At 31.1% G+C, this 23,412-nt stretch overlaps 1 protein-coding gene and 3 pseudogenes across 1 annotated transcript; 2 read left to right on the forward strand and 2 right to left on the reverse strand.

Moving 5' to 3' along the window:
• Positions 1–1,037: 1,037 nt before the first annotated feature.
• Positions 1,038–1,995, reverse strand: LOC125601350 (annotated as a pseudogene).
• A 1,834-nt stretch (positions 1,996–3,829) lies between these two features.
• LOC125601354 lies at positions 3,830–6,872 on the reverse strand (annotated as a pseudogene).
• Positions 6,873–6,973: 101 nt separating this feature from the next.
• Positions 6,974–7,599, forward strand: LOC125601353. The gene is made up of 3 exons (XM_048773568.1): positions 6,974–7,096; positions 7,182–7,332; positions 7,419–7,599. Coding segments are annotated over exons 1-3 (243 nt in total). The 5' UTR covers positions 6,974–7,005; the 3' UTR covers positions 7,420–7,599.
• A 232-nt stretch (positions 7,600–7,831) lies between these two features.
• Positions 7,832–23,312, forward strand: LOC125601351 (annotated as a pseudogene).
• Positions 23,313–23,412: the final 100 nt, after the last annotated feature.

The following is a 23,412-nucleotide window of genomic DNA, read 5'->3' on the forward strand; positions in this document are numbered from 1 at the left end:
ACTTAAAAATTAGCACGGATAATATCGTTTTATACTCTAATGAATAAATTAAATAAAATAGATAAAATAAAAAAACGAATTTAGTGTTTATTTAATTAGATAAGTGCTTACAATTAATAAAATAAAAATTATTCATAATTTTAAAATATATTTAAAATAAAAAGATAATTCCTAATATATTGTGTTGTTATCCTTTTTTGGAACAATATTGTGTTGTTATGCAAAAATATATATTTTAATAAAATGGTTAAAATTTTTAAAACAGAAAATACATAACTAAATATTAAGTAAAATTATTAATTCTATATAATTGAAAGAGAATATCAAATGATCTCTAAGATTTATATATTATTTATTATAATGAATATAGTGCATAAAGGAATTTTAAAATTTCTAATACATAATAATTTTCAATGAAAAATAATAATAATTAAAATTATTTTTTAACTAGTAATACATGTATTAATAAGTAGTTATAAAATCTCTATGCCCGCACGTGCGGGCGAAAACACCTAGTTGTTTAAAAAAGCATTTGTAATCAGCTGAGATTTTTTCAGCTTAAATTTTTTCAGCTTAAATTTTAAAGTTGAAAATTATTTTAGCGCTTTTTTCTTTTTCTTTTTTTTTGTTTTATTATAGCTTCGATATTTTTCTTCATATTTTACTCTTGAAGTTTTAAACTATTAATTCACCACTCAACTAAAAATAAATAATAAATAAGCTAACTACTGTAAAAGCAAATTTGAAAAAAAAAACTTTAGATTTTATTTACCAATCAATAATGAACTTTTAGTTTTTCAAGACGCTAAGAAAATAATTCGTAAGTTTTAATTTTATATTTCTGAGATTTTTTTTTCTAAGCTATTTTCTGAGATTTCTCCTTCCGTTTTTTTTTTCTCTTCTTTTGGTTATATGCGACTATAAAGAAGATTTTGATTTGAAAAAGTCTTTTTCCAACTAAATCAGTATATTAACTGTTGCAATTCAAAAAAGTACATTATGAACTCTATATTAGAAAACAAACTCTAACGAAGTAGCTATTGGATCTTAACACCAAAGAGCATAAACCCTCCTTTGTTGTCCACTGATTTGGTTTCTTCTTCTTTTAGCTTAGAGTTAACGAAGTTCTCTGTTTTACTTCTCCCTCAGAACTGTATTGAACATGGATCATCAAGAAGTTCTTGCTTTGACCTACTAAATCGCATCTGTAAAAGACGATAACATCTCTCTCTTTGAGATTCTTCTCCTTGACGAAACGTTTCCATCCACTGGTGAAGACAAAACTCTGACTACTTGTCCAGTAACAATACCTGAACTTCCACTGTCTCATTGTTTTGTCAAAAAACACAACCTCAACATCCTCTACTATTTCACCCTCTTCTCTCTCGTTTATGAAAGGTAAATACTTTACTGCATGCCTCTTAGGTATCACAAGCCGGTTGAGTTTTCCAACATCGCTTGGAGTCAATCCCTTCCGAAATAGCTCTGTGCATGTCAAACGGTACTTGGTTGAGTCTTGATCTCCTGGACTCGTTCTGATCCAACTAAGTTGATACTAGCGACATTATGAAAGGGGAGACTAAGATAATCTTTAAACTTTTGTTGGTAAGAACCGTCTTTGATCATCTCCAACACAGCTTCCGTTGTGTAGCCTTTTTGAAAGTTCGGCTCGTGAACCGTGGAAGTATTCAAAGGGAAGTTTCCTGTGACAAGTAGCATCAAAGCTTCGGAGCTTGATGGATGCGCTATCGTAAGCCATGGCGGCTTCAACAGAAGATTTGAAAGTTCCTAGCCAAATCCTCTTGTGGTCAATGTATATCTGAGCCCCCCAGTGACCGTTACGATGATGTTCAACTACTCCTTTGTATTTTGAATTCCCTAAAAGTGCAATCTTTTTTGTGGCAACAGCGAGGACATTGTCTGTTGTGTCATCGACAGGTCTCTTGCGTTTCTTGAGAGGCACAAAGGGTTGCTTGAGGTTGAAGTCTCCGTCATCTGGTTGCAGATACCCATTAACAATAACAGAGTAGAGGGAAGGAAAACAAAACGATGGAAAAACAGGATAGAATTGTAAGGAGATTAGATACGTAGGAGAAGTATTTATAGAGTAAACACTACACATTTTCCATTCTTTTGTTGTCTCTATAATTTACCGTTGGTAAATACTGACCTTCTCGAAGTTTCCTTTTCTTGGTACAGAACAGGAAACTAACTAAAGTGCAGCTGCAAAAAAAGGAAAGTAACTTCATTGTTTTCCGTTTTTGATTATTTGTGAAAACGTAACTAAAGACCAGTTGTTTTTTTTTAACGCTGATTTATTAGATCTTACAATTATGATATAGGAAAGATTACATAGACGATTCGACAACCGACAATACTACCTGCCTTATGAAGACCTACGTCTAACTGCATCATCTGAGCCGTCCTATGAAGATCCACGCCTGGCCAGATTTACTTGCACCATGTTGAAGATCCCTTGCAAGCTTTCCTCTGTAGTCTGCATAATTGTTTAATAAACCGTTCTCTCCGGGACTTGAAACCTGGATTTCCTGTAATCTGCATTAATTACATAGTCTGGGATTCGAACCCTAGACATGGGTATAGAAGCCTTTAAACCTTAACCAATAGGCTACGGTGCTTCCACATTAAAGATTATTGATGTAAGATTTAACAACTGGTCTTAACATTAAAGACCAGTTGTTAAAAAGTCAAAAAACTTTTGTCATCCCATGTGGCTGAGTATTTTTCCTTTTTGAGTATCTGTGATTTGTTAAACTAAAATATTTTGCTAGATTTAAGATTATTGATGTAAGATTTAAGACAAGTGTACGTTTATAAACATATACCAAATTTAGGGTTTCGTAATCATCACAAAGTCACACAAACTACGGTTCCTGATTCATTTGATCAGAAAAGCCAAGAGATTTCTAATCCCCATCAACTTGAGTATTCTATAATTAAGGCTATTCATTCATCATGTTGTTTTTGAGGATAACGACTTTCTCATGAAAAACTTGAGTAATTAATACTTCTGATCTATCTATCTATCTATACTATTATTTGCAAAATAAATTTTAGCAATGGAGCTCTCACGTTAAAAGTTAGAGCGGTTAATATCTATAATACTCTTAATATATATATATAATTAACTATATAATCAAAACGAATTTTTTTTATAATATTTTTTTTTCAAAATATAATTTTTACATCGTATTGTTATCTTAAAACATATTTTCAGTTATAAAATTTAAAATAAATTTACATTTTAAAATTCATTAAAATATTAATCAACTAAATTTGTATAATATATTTACTAAATATTTTTGATATGTGAATGTTTTCTTTTAAAATTTCAGCACAATAATAACATATATATTTTAATTAAATTTACGTCATATATTTATATATATATATATAATTTGATGTTTGATTTAATTTTTTTGAAAACATAAATAATAAGTTATCATGCTGATTTTGAATTAATAAAATATAAACTAATATATATCCCCATCAATAACGACTTTTAACGACTGAAATAATCATGAGATGGAAATCCTGTCACGAGTGGAATAGAAAGAAATAAGAGATGATTAGATTAAATAAATGGTGAAGATTCATATAATTAGGGTTTAATAAATGTGTGGATCCGTCCCGGGCCTACTGCTACAGTTAAAGAGACAGTAACTTATAACACGTTTTTTGTTTTCCTTTCTCAAATCTTCTTCTTAACAGGACGGCAGAATCAGCTATTAACAATCTGGAAATTCACAGCAATCAAGATTGTTCTAACATATTTTCATTTGTCTTGTATATTTGCATAAGATCCAAAAAGACAAGAGCTGATTGTTGTCCATTGGTTTCATTTGGTTAAGGTTTTGTTTTGTTACAGACCGAACTGATAAATCTAGTTTGTTCTTTTCATTTGTGAGAGATTTGAAGGACAAAATCATAGTAATAGATACAACAAAGGAAGAGATTAGACTACTAGTAGTGAATGAAACAGTTATATAGATGAATCTAGCGATCTCAAGCATGCGCTTTAAGGTCCATTTCTACTTGATGGATTGTCCACTGCATGTTTTCTAGTTTCTACAGAAAATATGAACCTCTCATTATCATTGTGTAATTGCATTCTCACAAGTCAAATTAGTAAAAGGGGGAACATAAGTAATTGATCGTTTGCTCTTATTTTAACGTACCTTAACAATGTCATGGTACTGTCTCGCAATTGTATCAAAATGAGGATCCACTCCTTGGTATTCTCTGAGACGTGTAACCTGGTCATTTTCGCAGGCTCGGGTATTGATTGCTCTATATAATCAATGAAGATGGGGCAAAAGCTGTTAGAGCTAAGCAATTAAGAGAGGATAAGATACAAACAAACCGCTTTGTTGTATGCAGCTGAAGCTTCCTCGGTAGCTTCCACTAGATAGTTCCTGGAAAAAAAATACGAACAAAATTAGAGGTGAGAGCAGGCTTCTCTGTGAGTTGATAGTACGAAATATAGTTCTGGAAAAGTTGATTTAAAGACCTGATGCTGTGCAAGGCTGGTATGGATTCAGGGTGTATGTTTCAAGGAGGAGAATATGTTCTAAAACCCTTCAAGCAAAGAAGAAAAAAGAGACATTAGTTACTGAAATAGCTTCAGATTTAGATACTAAACAGTGAATGATGATAATGATACCTTAATTTTGTGTTCATGGTTTCGCACCTTTTACACAACCAAGTCTTCTGCATCTCATCCTGTTACAAATATACAGAGTTAGGAAAATGAGAACAAGGGAGCAACTGAATCAATTGGAGAACACTGAAACCGCTTACATATTTATGTTGGTTCTAACTTCAGATCCTTCACAAGCTTTATAAGTACCCCCGAGTATTTGTTCCAGGACCTTGTTCAGAACAGAAACGGACAGTCATCAGAACTTACTAGCACTTGGGGTTACAAGGATAATTCACAGGCAGTAGCAAGAAACTTATCTATAATAAAACATATCATGAAACACTCAGGTAACTGAATTTTCGTTTTGCACATTACCCTAAATATATTCTTTTTCACCTACATTGTAATTTCTGCAACTTCCTGTCAGCCGAGTAGAGGTCCTCTCGTAGAGCTGCCTCTTCTCTTTCAATCTCCTCATTATAAACTTAACCCTGGAAATTCAAGAACACATTGTCATTGACCTTCGCTAAAGCATAGAAGAATGAATAAATGTGAGAAAGTCATCTGCTCCTTCAAGATTTTCGAATAAATATTATTGACAAACAGAACACTAATCACCAACATGATTATTTCTCTACGGAATATATCTTAAGAGCTTTAATTCCTTGGCTTATAACTAACATATGTATAAATGTATGGCACATTACCTAGATATGTGTCCTAGAAAGAAGAGTAGCTAACAGGCTTCATTAAAACCATCACATCAATCAGATTAATTAGGTTTTATAGTGATAAAATTAAACACATACAAGGAAAACAAGCTTTTTTCCTTCCAGATGTTTTTAGCTATGGTTAAACCTCAGAGGTAAAGCTAACCTTTCTGGGAGCCTAGCACTTGAATTTTGATTTCCTGTGGATGAATCTGACAATAAGGAAAATCTGGGGTCATTACGTTCAGTGCAACTTAACATGAAGAGCCAAGTATCTCACTAGACAGGACAATTCGGTAAGAACAAAAGATCTCTCCCTCAAGAGTATATACTGGTAAGGAAGATCTTACCAGTGTCATCAACAATGGCATCAGCCAACTTATCACACTTTTCCTTCAGCCTACCTTCTATCTCACGGGCAAGAACATTGGTAGTCAGCCATATCCTAAGCAAAAGTGTCATTAAAGAAGAAACAAAAATCAGAATTTGTGTTATAGTTATGAAGAGACCAATACAAGGCACAAAATGATGTGACGATACCATGGACATAGTATTTTGAAGCTGGACATATGATAAATAAGCAGGGGTTATTCCAAGAAAGCGATTCGGCACACCACCAACTACGTCAGTATCAGGAGCAGCACCAAGACTGTTTGCAGAGCTGTTCGCATAGTTCACCGAGTTAGAAGCGGAGCTAATTGTAAAACTCGTGGTGCTCGCACTATCAAGAGAGCTTCTTGATAGTATACTCCACTTTTCGATATCTTCCTCGTGAATTTCACCATCATCTGAAATAAGAGGTAGCCTAAGTTTCTGAGCTGCCTCAGCAACACCAACCTATGCTCTAAGTCTCATAAACCTGGAAAAAGATCAACAAGTTGGCTCGTAAAGGAGTCAATGAAATAACATAATCGCAAAAAAACTGAATTCCCAGAAGAAGAAGAAACCTGAGGGAAAAGACCCTGAACATCCCGAGTTCCCACATGGTTAGGCAAAGAAAGAGCTTGCTGATACTCTTCTACCATAGCGACAGCTTCACAATAGATAGCCTACAATACATTGCATATCAATCAATACGCCTAGGCATTTATTTGTCCCATTCCTTTTTGTGCGAAAGATCGTGTAATTAGAGAAAAAAGAGTTATATTTACCATAGCTTCCAAGTAACGCAATCTCTCCCGAGACATCTCCTCTCTCGCCTGAAATGGCGATATCAAAAGCCTTAGAGGATTGGGGAAACACATCTAGAGAGAGAGGGAGATTACGAGCTGGAGATCGTAGTAGGCTGATTTGGTGACAAGAGATCCATCGGGAGCCAGGCAATGACGCTCTAACTGATCCATCAATTGGTTGACATCCGCCGCGCCTTGCAGTGCCTTCACCATCGATGCACAATCCCTCCGCCGCGACAGTTGGTTCAAAAAACCAATCGAAGTTTCCACTAGTCCTTCCTTGATAGTATATTTGCTGAATAACCCCCCTAACTTTCGTGAAATCATTGATAAAAGCCTAAAATACTTTTGTTACACACATTTTGAGCGACGTCGTTTTGAAGAATAAAATAAGATTTGATAGGAGAAAAACAAGCTGATTTAACCCAACAAACACGCACAGAAGATCATCGTTGAATCGATGGAATCTCCTTGGTTCCTGGACAATCTCATCTTCTTCATCCTACGTCCGCTTCTGGCCACCTCCTTCATCGTCTGCTTCATCGCTCTTTGTACTCTCTTCTCCATTTTTTTTCTCTTACTTTTGAGAAAATAGATAATCTGGGTAATTGTCCTTGAATTGAATTGAATTGGCAGGGTGGTTTCTGGCATGGAAGCTGGTACTAAGCCATGTTCCTCTGGTACAAGAGATCTTTGGTTTGAGGCACAAGACCTTTATACCTAAACCTGAATCTCGTGGGAGAATCTCCAAATTCTACAAAAGTATCACTTCTTCTCAGAATCATTGGTAATAATTATTATTTACCCTTCACTCTTTTATTTATTCAATACTACTACTACTGAAGCCATTTACTGTGTGTTTTTGGATTGTAGAACTAAACGAGCAAGAAGCTAACAAGAATCAAGCTAAAGAAAGCTGTAGAGTTCTATTTGAATTTCTGCAATGTAATGTGCATTCTGCTGTATATTCAAGTGTTTCAAAACCCAAATCTTTTATAATGTTTTTCATCTCTAAATTGTTATTCATGAATCGATTATGATATTTTGCCAGACAGAACAACCCTATTCTTAGGTACCTATTGCTGACTGGATAGTTACTGTTTTCGACCTGTTACTGTCTCAAACCATTTGCTCCTTTTTTGTTGTTGTTAAAATCCCACTTGACCCTGTTAATCATATACCAAAAGATGCATCTTAGCTCTTCCTGAATGTTGATTTGCCTAGTTATACGTCAGAAAAAGCTGTGGTAAAGACTACTTGGACGCATATGTGGATCTGTTGTTGCAGAACAAAGACGGTGAGGCTATGCTAGTTCTCGTTTTGTTGAGATGTTGCCTAAGTTTATGTTGTATACGCACAGAACGAGAACATTCCTAGTCCCTGGAGAGAAAAGGATTGGATGTATAAGCTGTTCCTCCTACAGCTGACAGTGCAGAAGACAGGGAACAGTTAGCAGAAAGCTATGGGTTCAACCAATTGGCAAAGATCTTCCTGATAAGGTCACTCTTAAAGATATCATGGATACCCTTCCCTGAGAGGTATATAAGTGTTGCACGTCATTGGCATTGAACTACAGTTACAGGGGTCTCTCATCCACTGTCTCTTCTCTCTCTCGCCTTGCTAATTACTGTTGTCTAAGTGCATTGTTCTTTGTGATAGGCCATGATTGTGCTCATAAATCATTTTCACAGAACAAATTGGTTGAAGACATTGTGGGTACTCTAGCCTTCCTACCTCTTGTATGTTTAAGCACAACCGTCATCACGCCAAAACTAACATGTAACTCTCCCTAACCTACTTAAGACTTCGTGACTTTGTTCTCTATAGGTTAGTTCTCTATAACCATGCTTGGCAACCTTCCGCAAGAGGAGGTTGATTCATCCCCGTTCTGCAAAAAGTGGTCAGATTTGTCCTTCTTTGTCCATAGGTCACTGGAATATATACATGAAGCTTTACTCTTTTACGCAATGATCAATTCTTCTTTTCTCTGTATACTTGTTTACAAAATAGTAAGTGTTCTGATAGGGTGAACTGGCACTTAAATCTGAGAAAGAGCGAGCGAAGTAAATAGGGTGAAGATAAGTTTGGCTTGTGTTTATGCCTTCATGGCCGTTGGCGTTGAGTGGCCAACGATTATACACAAAGTTGGCATTTTGGGATGGGTAAAGTTCTGGTTGATGCCATGGTTGGGCTATCACTTTTGGATTAATGCTTCTCTCTGTTCTCCTCTTTTTCGTTGGATACACCATCAGAAGCCACAACGAATATGCATTTGTTGTTTCTCTATAGATGAGCACGTTCACGATGGTTCATCATACGCCTCCACACATTCCTTTCAAGCCTGCGGATGAGTGGAACGTAGCTCAAGTCCAGCTTAACGGAAATGTTCATTGTGATTATCCTAGTTAGTAATGCATCTTTACCTGCTAAGCTGGTATTCTCCGAGTTTGAGAGCATTATTTTGATGTTTCTGTGATTGAGATTCTTTGCCATGATATCAACGTACACATCCCACATGACATGAGCCCAAGAATACATAACTACAACCTCTGTGCGGCTCATGAGTCTATACAAGAGAACTGGGGAAGGTAATATCCACTTTGTTATCCTATAAAGCTGTAAGCTTTATGCATCTATATGACCAAAAATTTTCGTTAGACACTAAAAGAAGCTTCTTGGGTTCTTGCTTGCGGTATCTGTTGCAGTATACAAACTGGCTACTTGCAACTGGCGCTTGTTGAAGACGATAATGAGTCGGGTGCCATTTCTATGACAAAGAAAGGAACTACATTCGTTCTGAAAGAGTAGTAGCAGACCAGGTTTGTAATAATCTATACTATTAAAAGAAAATCATTCTGAAAAAATCTACTTAAAAAGTTGTTTGGACCTATTAGTTATTTTTGGTCTTACAATTAATTATTCTAACTATAGTCTATATGATATCCAAATTGTTTCATAGACCACCACGAACTTATGTTATTGGTCGAATGCTTATGTGAAAGTTTTGGAGATGATATTTTGCAACACTATATTAGCCGTTGTCATATTAGTGCTTTCGTTTCATGTTTTAATAATTCCGACTGTTGTATGGCTCTGTCACCGTATTCAAGAGCTCTCCCTCTCCAGTCTGTGCCCTGTGGCGCTATGTGTCGATCATATCTGATTGTTATGAGTCACTGTTTATAAGGGGTTATTATCGGGTCTGATTTAAAGCGGGTCGTATTCGGGTCCGACCAAAAAACAGAGAAAGAGAACTGAAAAGGAGATAAGAAGCAAATCCTCACCACAATTCAAATCAAAGAAGAAGAATTTCCAACATTTAAAATCTTATTCACCAAAAAACCTTATTTACCAAAAAGTCTTATGTACCGCCAGTAAAAAGAATTAAATATTTAAAAATAAATTTTTTTCGCACCATTTAAATGAATATTCACTATTAGTTCTCAACATTTGGTTTCTGTTCTAAAAATTTAGAAACCGTTCAATTATTTATAAAATTTGATTATGTTCAGGATTATTTTAGTTTGGTTCAGTAGAAAATTGAGAACTGGCAAATATGCAATAAAAATAGGTCAAACTCAGTTCCAGTTTGATTATGGGTTTTCGAGTAATTACGGATTTATAGATAAAATATCAGATAATTTAGGTCTTTCAGTTTAGTATAGGGTAATTCAGATTGTTTGGATAAAAATATCGGATAATTCAAATAATTTTTAATATTTTGAAGATAAAATATTTGGGTAAATTTACATTTTTTGGGTAATTCTGTTTATAATATTATTTTAAGGATATTCGGTTATTTATAAATGGGGTAAATTGAATATTTTAATATTTATAAGTATATAATTTGTATTTTTAAATTCAGGTACCCATTAGGCTCTCGGTTGGGTTTCAATATTTCTGTTCCAGAGATATATGAGATGCTCAGTTATTTATGAAATTCCTTTCAATTTGGTTTTGATTTTTTTTTCAGTTTGGTACAGTTCGGTTTGTAGCTCCGAATAAATATGTCCGAACCTAAATAAAAACATACCCGCGCTTGAAAATCTAGTTTAATCTATTAAAAAAGAGTACAAATATAAAATGCCCCTAGGTTTTCTAACTTATGTACAATGGCATGTCATTATAGTTATTATTAAGTTACTTTGTCGGATTCTATGTCTTTTTCTGTTTAATTAATATATTTCCTAATTTGAGTTTTAACTAAAAAAAGCAACAATAATTTAAAAAATCAATCTCCCTAGCTAATCAATTAATTAGGGTCCAAAACACTTCTTATAATCTAGCTAGCTAATAAATATTTTCTATAAATAAAATCATCTACCATTTAATAATGATATAAAATTATTTATTCATCGTCTTGTTCCCTTAATATTCATATATAACTGGAATAATTATAACCGATGTAGATTTATTAATGATATATTATTAAAAGTTACTTAATAAAAATGATAAAACAACTATGAAGCCACTTAAATCAATTTATGTATTTATTTACTAAATCTAGAACACAATATTGTTTTAAAGATATATAGTTAAAATAATCATTATCATTAGTAATAACTAAAACCCACATAAAAATAATAATTTATATAATATATTAACAAACATATATTTAAATGTAACCCAATATGAATGTTGAAGAGTATAAAATTCTGATCCGTAAAAAAATAAAAATACATTCGCACGGATGTTCAAATCAAATTCTAAAAATAAGTGAGAAAAAATCGACAGCTCAATAATAAAATATAATTACTTAATATAAACTAAAATTATTATGTTTTTGAAAAGTTGTATTAAACAATTATTTAATATAGATAAAGTTTTAAAATTTATATTAGTATTTGTCTATAAAAGGTAAAACAAACTTGTGTGGATGCATGGATCAAACTCTAGTGAATAGTTAAAATAAATACACAAATTTAGAGAGTCAATAGTGACGCTTTATGTCGGTAGCTCTAATTTACGCGAGCATAATATATAACTAGTGGTTTGTCCGCGCTTCCCGCAGAATTTTAGTTTTAAATTATATTTTATGTATCATTTATTTTTATGATTTGATTATTTATTTGATCCTTTTTTATTTACTTTTATCATTTTTTGGTTGATTTTTATTTTTAATATTCAGCTTCATTTTAGTTGAGGGTAACTAATTTTCATAATTAACAAAGTTTCAGTGAAGATATTCTCATTTAATGGTATATATTTTTATCGATTTGTTTTAATTTAGACCACAGTTGAGATAATTTTATTTATATTCTCTTTGTACTTTTCCGATCATTTATATTGTATCTCTTCTTGCACTATATATATATATATATATATATATATATTAGTATCCATATTAGTATTTGATATGCTTGAAGAGTTGTTAGAACTGGAGAAATATGGTTTTTATTTTACAATTTATTTAGATACAATTGCTTTAAATCTTTTTTTTTATATTATGTCCACTTGTCCTCTCTGTTTCCAGTAGGGCTTGGTATAATATCCATATCCGAATATTTACCCGAACCAATACAAAAAATAGGGTATCTGACCTGGTTGGATCCTGCCTGAACATCTGAATAGGACCATTTTTCAATAACCTGAAAATCAAAATTAAACCCGACCCGTACCGAAAACTGAATGAGTATCCAAAGATATATATATATATATATAACATTATTTTAAATCATATTTTATAATAGTATTAATACTTAAAATTAAAATTATAAATCAAATATATTATTTATTTTAGGTATTTATAGATAAAAATAGATGTTTGGATAAAAAAAACTCAAATAACATTATGTATATGGTTAGTTTCAGACAAAATATAACCAATTCGAACTATATAAATTGAGTATTTTTAGGTTTTAAGTTATTTTATATTAGTTTGAGTAATTTGGATATAAAATACTCGAGTCGAATCGAATAGTTTGGTTATTTTGGATAAATTCGAACCCACCCGGATCTAGGAAGATCCGACTTGAACGTGATTATTTTTGTAATATCCGAATGAGACTATTTTTCAAAATGCGGAAAAGCTATCCAAATGAATATCCGAATGTCGAAGACCTAGTCTGCAGTGTCATCATTGGTTTATAAGATTGGTTGGACAATGGTTGAACCATCTTGAATGTTACCATCAATAATACAGAAGACCCTGACTATCAACGGGGAGATTATATTCTACATATGGATTTTGTTCAATCCCTTGGAATTAAACTTATAATTCTAAGTTAATATTATAATTTAAATTCATAAGATGATGGGAACAAATGATGAAAAATATTGTTTTGATTTGTAAGGTTTATTTGTTCTCTAATTTGTTTTATAAGTGTTGGTTTTCAATAATATTTTAATGTAATTTTTGCTTGCTGTGTATTTCACGGTCTATTTTCCTCTTATCAGCACAAAACATAAATATTCATATGCTAATAATTTTTTATAATAATTAGCTTAATTTTTTCAGTTCAAGGTTTATATTACAATCTTCAAATTTTAGAAGAGACTAATTATTTTCAAAAATTTATAGATTACTTTATTTATAGCTAACTCATAAAAATTTGTTGTACATATATGAATATTTTAGTGTTAAGTTTTAAGCTTCTGGTTATAATAAATTTAGATTATATGTGTTGATGGTTCATTTTTTTTAATAATTGATCATATAAATCTGTTCCTTAAATGTTAAATTTGCTAATCGTTCAATTAAATTCGGTAGTGTAAGACTACATATATATCACTTTAGAAATAGATACAATACATACATTAAAGGCGTTTTAGTGGTGAAATAAATTTTATCATTATTTTTTTTCAAACTTTTTCAGTAATACAAAAATGTGATATATTTGGACATTTTAAAAATTACTAAATTCTTTTAATGTATTTACCACTTTTGTGTTTTTCCATAAACGTTTTTCAAACTTTAGTGGTGTTTCCTTTGAGATCATTTTTTTATATGGGAATCCGCAGGTTATTACTCGCTTTGGATCCTGCTCCAACCATCTACACTGTTGCGATGTTAGAACAATTCTTCCCTTTCACCTATGACTAGGATAAGACCCGCGCCTTGCGCGGATTAAGTTATTATTTTTATTATATTTTGGAGAATGAAACAATAGTTTGGCTTCATTTGGATTAATCCGGATATCGGATTGGTTTCGGTTCGGTTCGGTTTTTTTCGGTATTTGGTTAGTAAAATATAACTACTATTCTAAATCCATATTTACTTTGACTTTAGTCTTTCACATACTTTTGAAAGATTTCAACTGGACGACTAAATTGATCAGCCAATCTTGTTGCTTTAAATCATTAGTGTTTATATATATATATATTATTTATTTTGAATATTTATTAAATAAAATTCATATGCGTTATATTTTATGATCATTTGTAACTTATTATAACAAAAAATAATCTATTGATCACAAAATTTTCAGAGTGGGAATATTCAAATTTCTAATAATATATAGACGTTTTGAAAAATTCAAATATAACATATAAGAAAAAATATAAATTTTTTATTATATATTTAATGTGATTTTTTAATATCTTTCAATAATATAAAATTAAAAAAAGAACTAAGATACCAAAATTGTTATCAAATATTTATTATTCATAATAATTAATTTTCATATATACGTTAATCATATTAGGTAATTTCGTAGCTTCTAATTAAGGAAAGTGCAAAAAAAATTTTGGTAGATTATTTATCAATTCGATAGTTAGTTTAATAAAAAATATAATGTAAGTCAAGATGGACCAACCTATTTTTCTAAGAATAGTATATTTTATATAGTCATTTATTAAATGAGAATTTATAATCATACAGTTCTATGATCATTCATATCATTTTATAACTGAATATTTAAATCATCGATAACAAAATTTTCAATGTGAAATCTTTAATAAGTTTATAATTTATAAATGTTTTGAAAATTCATTGAAAGTTTTAATATTAAAATATTTATGTAATCTTATGGTATATATTATAATCTATATATATATAAATATATATGTTTTATTATTAAATGATATTTTTTACTCATATGGTTTAAAATAATGTGTATCTTCTTATAATATTAAATAAAAGTTCATATTAATACAATTTTATGATCATTTGTAACTTATTATGACAAAAAAATAATCTATTGATCACAAAATTTTCAGAGTGGGGATCTTCAAATTTCTAATAATTTATAGACGTTTTGAAAAATTCAAAATATAACATATAAAAAAAATTATAAATGTTTTTATTATATATTTAATGTGATTTTAAATATATTTTAATAATATAAAATTAAAAAAAGAACTAAGATACAAAAATTGTTATCAAATATTTATTATTCATTATAATTAATTTTCACATATACGTTAATCATATTAGGTAATTTCGTAGCTTTTATTTAAGGAAAGTGCAAAACATTTTTTGGTACGTTATTTATCAATTCGATAGTTAGTTTAATAAAAAGTGTAATATAAGTTAAGATGGACCAACCTATTTTTCTAGGAATAGTATATTTTATATAGTTATTTATTAAATAAGAATTTATAATCATACGGTTCTATGATCGTTCATATCGTTTTATAACAAAATATTTAAATCATCGATAACAAAATTTTCAATCTGAAATTTTAATAAGTTTATAATTTATAAATGTTCTTGAAAATTCATTGAAAGTTTTAATATTAAAATATTTATGTAATCTTATGGTATATATGTTTTAATATATATTATATATATATATATATATATTATTTTTTTATTATTAATGATATTTTTTACTCATATGGTTTTAAAATCATGTGTATCTTCTTATAATAAAAATGTTAAACCATTGATCATTAATTTTTAACATAATAATTTTAATAGTTTTAGTCATTTATTGTCGTTTTTAAAAATTCAAAATATAACATATACGAAAAAATCTAAATTTTATTTTTATAGCTAATTTGATTGTTTAATTTATTTTAATAATATAAAATTAAACAAAAAATGATGGAGGAGATATACATTGTTATCAAATCTTTATTATTAAACTCATTAATTGTCATATATATATTAGTCATTTATGGTAATTCCGTAGGTTTTATTTAAGGAAAGAAAATATCATATCATATCATTATATCATATAGTTTGACCAACTTATGTATCTAACAACATATAAAAATCGAATGTGGACCTACTTATTTTTCAATTGAATGTAATTGACTACCTAATTGAGTGCCACCTATGCATTGGGGCCTCTTTTAATTAATACAAAATTGAGGTTACATCTTTTCAAATGTTCCTCAATTAATATATAAGGGATATGATGAGTTTCTATTTTTGCTGCAGCTCTTTCTACGGTAAGGTTTGTGACTTGGCCAAGTCAGAGAAACTGTGATGAAGAAAACTCTAAGGATGTACAAAACGAAGTTGTCACACAAAACTAAGTGAAATAGTTTCATTTGACACCTTTTTAATGAAGTTTAGTGGAGTAGTAAGAGATTTTGGAAATGTAGTAGCTTTGTCATGTGTTGGTATAATTAAGAGAAGATGTTAAAAAACTAATCTGAGAAAACAATGTCATTGCCTAAAAACCCTATTAATAATGATCCTTTCTTCTTCCGAGATCACGTCTGAGCTTTCATCTGCAACCTCCTGATGCTCTCTACAGTTTTAATTGCTGCTATATATATGGATTCTTGAAGAGAGAATTGGCTTCAAGTTCAGACGACATTTTCTCCATTAATTTATTCATTAGCATCTCCCACAACTTCAGACATTGTTGGTCTCTTTCTCTGGCTCCATCTGAGCATATTTTAGTCCCACCAGAGAAACTTCTCAGCTTCTCTTCCACGTTCTCTACTCTCAGTCTCTGATCAACAATTTTCACAAAACTTTCTTTCGAATCTCGACTTCAACAACGAAATCTATATCTTCTCTGTTTCTCCATGCCTTGAGTCTCCTGACGGCAACCTGCAAGAACACAAATGATCAGCAGAAGACCGAATAGGCGAGCAGAATGTTTCACCTCACAAGATGAGGTTAAAAATAAGAAGCACGATCTACATAACAATTTAAGTTAAAGAGAAGAAATGTTTACGATGAAAATACTTGTGAACCATCGGAGAGCTGACATGAAACTTTACATGAAAACCATTAGAGAAGGAAATACATGAAGACTGAAGCACAACAGACTTCCAAAAGTGATATAAAAATCTTATTTTAATATAAATATTTATCATTGAGAATTCATACTTATATGATAAACCAAAATTTCTAATGTGCAATTTTTTTAATTCAAATTTCAAAATTAAAATATTAAGGTTTCAATACTTTTTCAGTACAATTTAGAAATTATAATATTTAAATATTTTTTCTATGCTATATAGTTTAATTTTAAACTATATTAATATATAATATTAATGTCTAGTAAATGAGTCTTCATATTCAACAATTTATGATCATTTGTATCTTGTTATTACCAAAAAGTTAAACTATTGATCACAAAATTTTAGTGTGAGATATTTTACGTTTTTAGTAATTTATAGTCGTTTTAAATATTCAAAATATAACATATAAGAAAAAATTAATTAATTTTTATTATATGACTAATGTGGCTGTTTAATATCTTTTAATAATATAAAATTAAACAAAAGAGCTAAAATACAAAAATTATTATCAAGTATTTATAATTCATAATCATTGATTGTCATGTATACGTTAATCATATTAGGTAATTCGTAGCTTTTATTTAAGGAAAGTGCGAGAATATTCTTTTGTACACTATTTATCAATTTAATAGTTAGTTTAATAAAAATATAATAAGTTAAGAAAGACTAACTTATTTCTCTAAGAATTATGAATTTCATTATCATGGTGACATGTGGCTACAAAACAATGTTGTAATGTTTCTCAATTAATATATAAAAGATTTTTTAAACTTAGAGATAAAGAAATTGATCAAATAATTTATTTCCAATAGTCCATACAATTTCCCTAAGAATTTTAGTGGATTTATTAGAGTGCTGAAAGGAGCTATGGTGATAACACCTCAGCATAGTACAGAATGTTACAACTTAATCAATGCTCCTTAATTAATATATACTAAATCTTGACCAGCATTTTCGAAGTGCGGATTTTGTTTTTCTTTTTATTATAGACAAAGTTTGATATAAATTAAAATTTTATGATTTGTACATTATTATGTAAAAAGGTTTTACTATATCGAAGCAGAGAATTTGTTTAAAATTATATAATTTATATATTAGTTTATATGAGATTATGTATAAAATTATATATTTATATATTAGTTTATTTGAGATTTTGTATCTTTTCGATATTTGAATATTTTTCGGGTTTTCAGATATTTTGGGGGTCTTAGGTACTTTGAATATTTTCGGGTTCTAAATACTTGAACTGAACCAGACCCACTATGTACCTAAAAATTTATAAGTATTTTAGAGATATTTAAATATGTACACGAACCGACCCAGACTCAAAAAGAACCAGCCCAAAACTAAACCAAAAATTTCATATATCTAGTTGGGTCAAACTAAAATATGTCCATCGAAATGTGACGAAAACAAAAGGTATCGACCCCGAGTACCCGACGTGCCAGACCTACTCTCTTCTCTCATCATTTGTTTGTGTGCTTTTATAAGTTAGTTACGTTAGTCGAATTGGTGTAAATTCAGATTTATTTGGCATATTTTAGTATATATCCTCTACATATTTACTGAAACAATAAACATATGTGGTTTGTATGTGTATGATGTGGTCTCATTTAATTTGGGTGATGTGGTTTGTATGTATTGATGTAGCCTCATTATTATCTATATTTAATTTAAGTGATGTGATATTACCTTCTTCCTTTCACCTGCTACTTGTACGAGAGAGGGTTATAACCGGATCAAAATACATAATTGTTACTTACCTAATTATGTTAAAATCATAAGCATGCATTTAATTTCACTTATGATTTAGGTTATTCAGCAAATAAACCCTAATTAATATAGGGTATGTCAGAAATATTGAAAATTTAAATAAATTTAATAGTCCAACCTAAAAACTATTTATAAGTACATACACAGTGCTTGTGTTTTAATAGTATTGATAGGAAATTTTATACATATTCGTCGTCTATATTTAGGTTTAATTTTGGTGATTGAATTAGTGTGGGTTGTGATCCGATGATGAGAATACAACTTTTGACCAAAAGAGTACAGATAGAGAACGAGGCTGGCATGATTTGCGAGAGAGAGTGATGCGAATCAAATGGTCTAATCAAGATAACCGAATCCAAAATGGACCAATCTCCTTCGCCAAATGTACGATGAGTTCCAAAAGATGAAGGTTTGTATGACTGAAATTTTTGGAGTCTTGAGGCTACCATGAATCATATGGTGGGGATAGTGAGAAAGATGAAAACTGGTGATGGGGAGGCAGTGTTGGTACTGCATCCCGTTCGTCACGAGCCGTTTGGTCTTACACAATTTTATCGCTCGATCAATCAAAGAAATCACCACCGAAACGCAGACGAGCTCGATCAACTCGGATCAGTCACCAACATCACACTTTCTGGAGCAAAAACAACACATGCACAAGAGGAAGAGAAATAAGATATCACCAACAGAGAAAAAGGAAGCAACAACAAAAATTTAGTCGACAAGTCAAGTGTTTGCATGAATGTATTGGCAAGGACTTACCAACTGAAGCAACTGAGGACAAGGTTGATGTTGAATGGGTGAGTATTGATGCGAACCAAATGGTCCAATCAAGATAACCGAATCGAACCATAGACTTGGTTAAGAAAATATGAGGTGTTTCCTAATTTCCTAGTTTCAGTTTTTTAATATTTCCTTGGATATAGGAACTTGATCTCCATATCTCCATTTATCTAGTTATGCAATTATGTTTCCTAAGTTTTACTGTTTTCGAATTGTTGAACCATCCACTACTTTTCATTGTTTGAATATAATTGTTAAACTTTTCTCTAAGTCTTTGGGATCCATCAGAGAGAAATTATTTGCGACAGAGAGAAGCAAAGATCTCACATGGTTGGGTCGTGGTGAGAGAAAGCACAGGAAAGATCGAACATGCTGAATCGATTTTTGATGAACTGATATGTTCTACGTAGGGGAGATGATAATTAGAATTTCTTAATCTGTTATTTCGTTTTTTTGCTCCTATCTCTCTTCATGAAGCCAAAAATGCTGATTCGTATATGTTGGTTGCAAAGAAGGCAAGAATAAGATGAACGAATGTTTCTTCAAGTCCAAATAATATGGGTATATAGATCATAGATCAACTATTAAAACAGGAACATGCCCAATTGATATTAGTTGAGTCCAATTTAAAATTTTAATGATACATGCTTTTTAATGTAACTGCATATATATTGTGGATGTAACCACCACTTATCTTGCCTAATTATCGGCTGCTACTATTTTATAACTGCACCCATATATTTTATTTAATCAAACAAAAACAGAAATTTGGTAAAGATGCGGGATACTAATAACGTATCCATAATTATATTTTTATTACAGTTAATACCCCCGTAACACACATTGATAACTATAAAGCTACCCGCATTTTTTAAATGTGTTAAACCCAATATGACATTGATAACTATGCGTTTACGTGCTCAATAGTAACATCAACCATAATATAACATTATACTGGTTCTTTTTGTAACATTATAACATTATAACTATGCGTTTATGTGCTCAATAGTAACATCAACCATAATATAACATTATAACATGGACATGTTCATATTTGATTACAAATAGAATATGAAATCATACTCACTCACGTGAAAGTTAATATTACGGCGTCTTCAACCATAATATTATTGGGTTTTTTTATGACTACGAAATATCAATATACGTAGTTTAGCTTACAAAAATATATATATATATGTAGTCCATATTTTATAACTACGTATCACTACGAAACATCATTCTTTCTTTTGCTAATAAAAATAAATACTACATTTTATGAGTTACAATTGTTAAAAACAATCTCGAGGCCCCAATAAAAATATAATAAAAATGTGCTATTTATATTTGATTTACTAAAGACGTATACAAAAAAATGATGGGGACATGGAGCTAAACCACAAATATGTTTATAAAACAAACAAAGATCAGAATTATAAATGGATACAGTTAAATGAGAAATATATATAATAATTTTTCCAAGAAAAAAACAATATATACTTTTTAGTTTTGATCACCATTTTCTTCATTAAAATTAAACGATATAGTAAAAGCATTATCAAAATTAAAAAAATTACAATCATATAGTTTATTTAAATTATGTACCATTAAAAATATATCAAAAGTTGAATCATTTTAAAACAAATATAATCAGATTTATATGGATTTTTATCCGGTCAACCAGTGTCGGATTGCGAGTTAGTAACAGACTTTATGATTTTTACGGATTTATCTGGTTTTTAAATATTGAATTTTAACTAAATCTGAACCATAATATATATGGGTCACCGAATTTACCGGTTCGACCGCGGATCTAGATCAAATACAAAAACATTGGTAAGAACTATGAAAACCCTCCAAATATATATTATTGATTTAGTCTAAAATATGCCGAGTAAATCTTATATCTCATCAATTCAACAAATTTAATTCTTGTAAAATGAATAAGAAATATAAAATGACATTGTGAAATAAGAATATACGTACAAAATCTCAAATAATAAATTATAAATTATATAATTTTAAATAAAAAATATACACGCCCTTTTAAAGGGCGGGTCAGAATCTAGTTGTAAATTATATGCTAGTAGTAAAATATACCTTGGCCGAGTGGTTAGTATACTTTAACCTTGTTCGTGGTTCAATTCCTATACGCAATAGTTTGTTTTTCTTTTTAAATGAGAAATATTTCTCAAGGCAGTATAAAAATATTTAAGAGAAAGTATGTATAACCTCTTTTTATATATTAACTACACAAAGATTAGTGTAATGGAAATAAAACTGTGTCGACACTTCTTATGTCAGGCACTAATGAAATATTAGTCAAAGTAGGTTTTTGTAACACGGTAAGAAGTTCGGATATGAAATTCAAACAAATATTTAGTTCATATATGATTTTTCACTTACTTTTTGTTTGGCGGTGAAAAAGCATGACCTAAAATACACGGATTGAAATAGACTTTTTTCCGGTCCATTGAACAAAAAAAATAAAATTAAAGTCGTAGAGAAACATTGATTAAATAATCCAATAAAAAAGAACAAATATCAAAATGATCTTGATTTGTATTATTAGACAGATTTTGAAAAGCAGACCCTGTTTGACTAAGACTACAACTTTATCTGCCTTAAACAAGCTCCAAAACATTCCCATCACTTTATAATTAGTCTTCAGCTCCATCATCGGCTTGAAAAAACAAATTCTGAAAATAAATTGTAAATACTTTAAGCAACAAAGACACATAAAAATAGCAATCTCCATATCAATTTGGTGTCGTATTTTTCTATATGCTTCACAAGAAACTCATCATTGTATATCAATTTCACCTCCTCGTCGATTGAGTTTTCATGAAATCGAGATTTAGAGATGGAGAAGATTAATGTCAAAATTAAAAAAACGGAGCCGATCAGAGAAATTAACCGATCAATGAATCATAATGAAGAGACGAAAAACAAAGATTGATTAAAATTGATGATTTGATTAAAAACCAGACACATTAGCAAAACTAACAAAATTTAACGCTAATTCAAAATAAACAGTTAGCACTTTAATGATTCTGAACAGAATCTGATGACTAAAGCAAAATGGAATCACAGTAAGGCCAATATATAAAAAGAAGGTCGTATATTACAACCGGAACAAAGACGGACATTAAGAAATCAATAGTCCTACACCATGAGATTCATGCGGGCAGCGTACTGCCGAGGAAGGAACGATAAGGTTGGACACAAAACAGAGTCGAAACTAAAGATAAAAACACAGGAGGAAATCCTAACTTACGACGGCGACTCCAGCTCGAGAAACATCTTTGCACTTGTCTGAGAAGACCAATTCCGAGACCCTCGGCATTTCTCTTGGCCCGCCTCTAATCTGACAAACTAATTCAGCACATCAGTCCGGATCATTAACGATCGGACCGCTCTTGGAATAGCGAAGTTCCATGCGATCAGACATCGCAACGAGGCTGCTTCGGAAGGGACACAACTATTCCTTCGAGTGCTCGCTTTGCAGCCTCGGGGACCATTGTATGTACGATGTTCGGTCTCTCAAGACCTTCTCTAGTAGGAGAAGGAGACGCGAAGGTGGAACTGAACCCTCAGCAGGATCTTCCTGACTCCTCTCGACAGGTTCGTTTTACCTTCTCTCGGCAGATATATTCTCGGCAGCCTTCTCCATTTATCCTTACTAGAATTCTTCCGTCTTTCCTCAGAAGGATTCTCCTGGTCAGTTTCAGGAAGTCCTTCCTGGTCTTCCTCGACTATTCAGTCGATTGATCGTCGTCTAGTCGACTATTTACCTTCGCAGAGTGATCGGCCTTTCAAGTCTTTGAAGATTTGCTCTCCGTCTTCTTCTTCTTAGACCGTCCTGGTCAATCTGATTGGTCTCCACAACCGGGACCGGTTCCGCCAAGGTTCCCGACGCCATTTCGTCAAGGACCTCCATGGGGTTTAGATTCCCTAAGTCCAGCTAAGCATCCAAGACACCACTATAACTTGGCAGGTCCATTGCCCATCGGCAGCCTTAGTCTCTTCCCGCTAAATTTCGCACAAGGGATAGTCGACGGTCAATAACTGCAAAATATCACCAAGTTTAACTCCTCGGCCGAGGAAAGTTTCTTGAGGGAAATTTCTCACTGAAGCAAAATACCTTTAGCTATTCGCCTCTGTTTTT

The sequence above is a fragment of the Brassica napus genome, unplaced genomic scaffold (genome assembly GCF_020379485.1).
Source record: "Brassica napus cultivar Da-Ae unplaced genomic scaffold, Da-Ae ScsIHWf_2530;HRSCAF=3268, whole genome shotgun sequence".
Lineage (NCBI taxonomy): Eukaryota > Viridiplantae > Streptophyta > Magnoliopsida > Brassicales > Brassicaceae > Brassica > Brassica napus.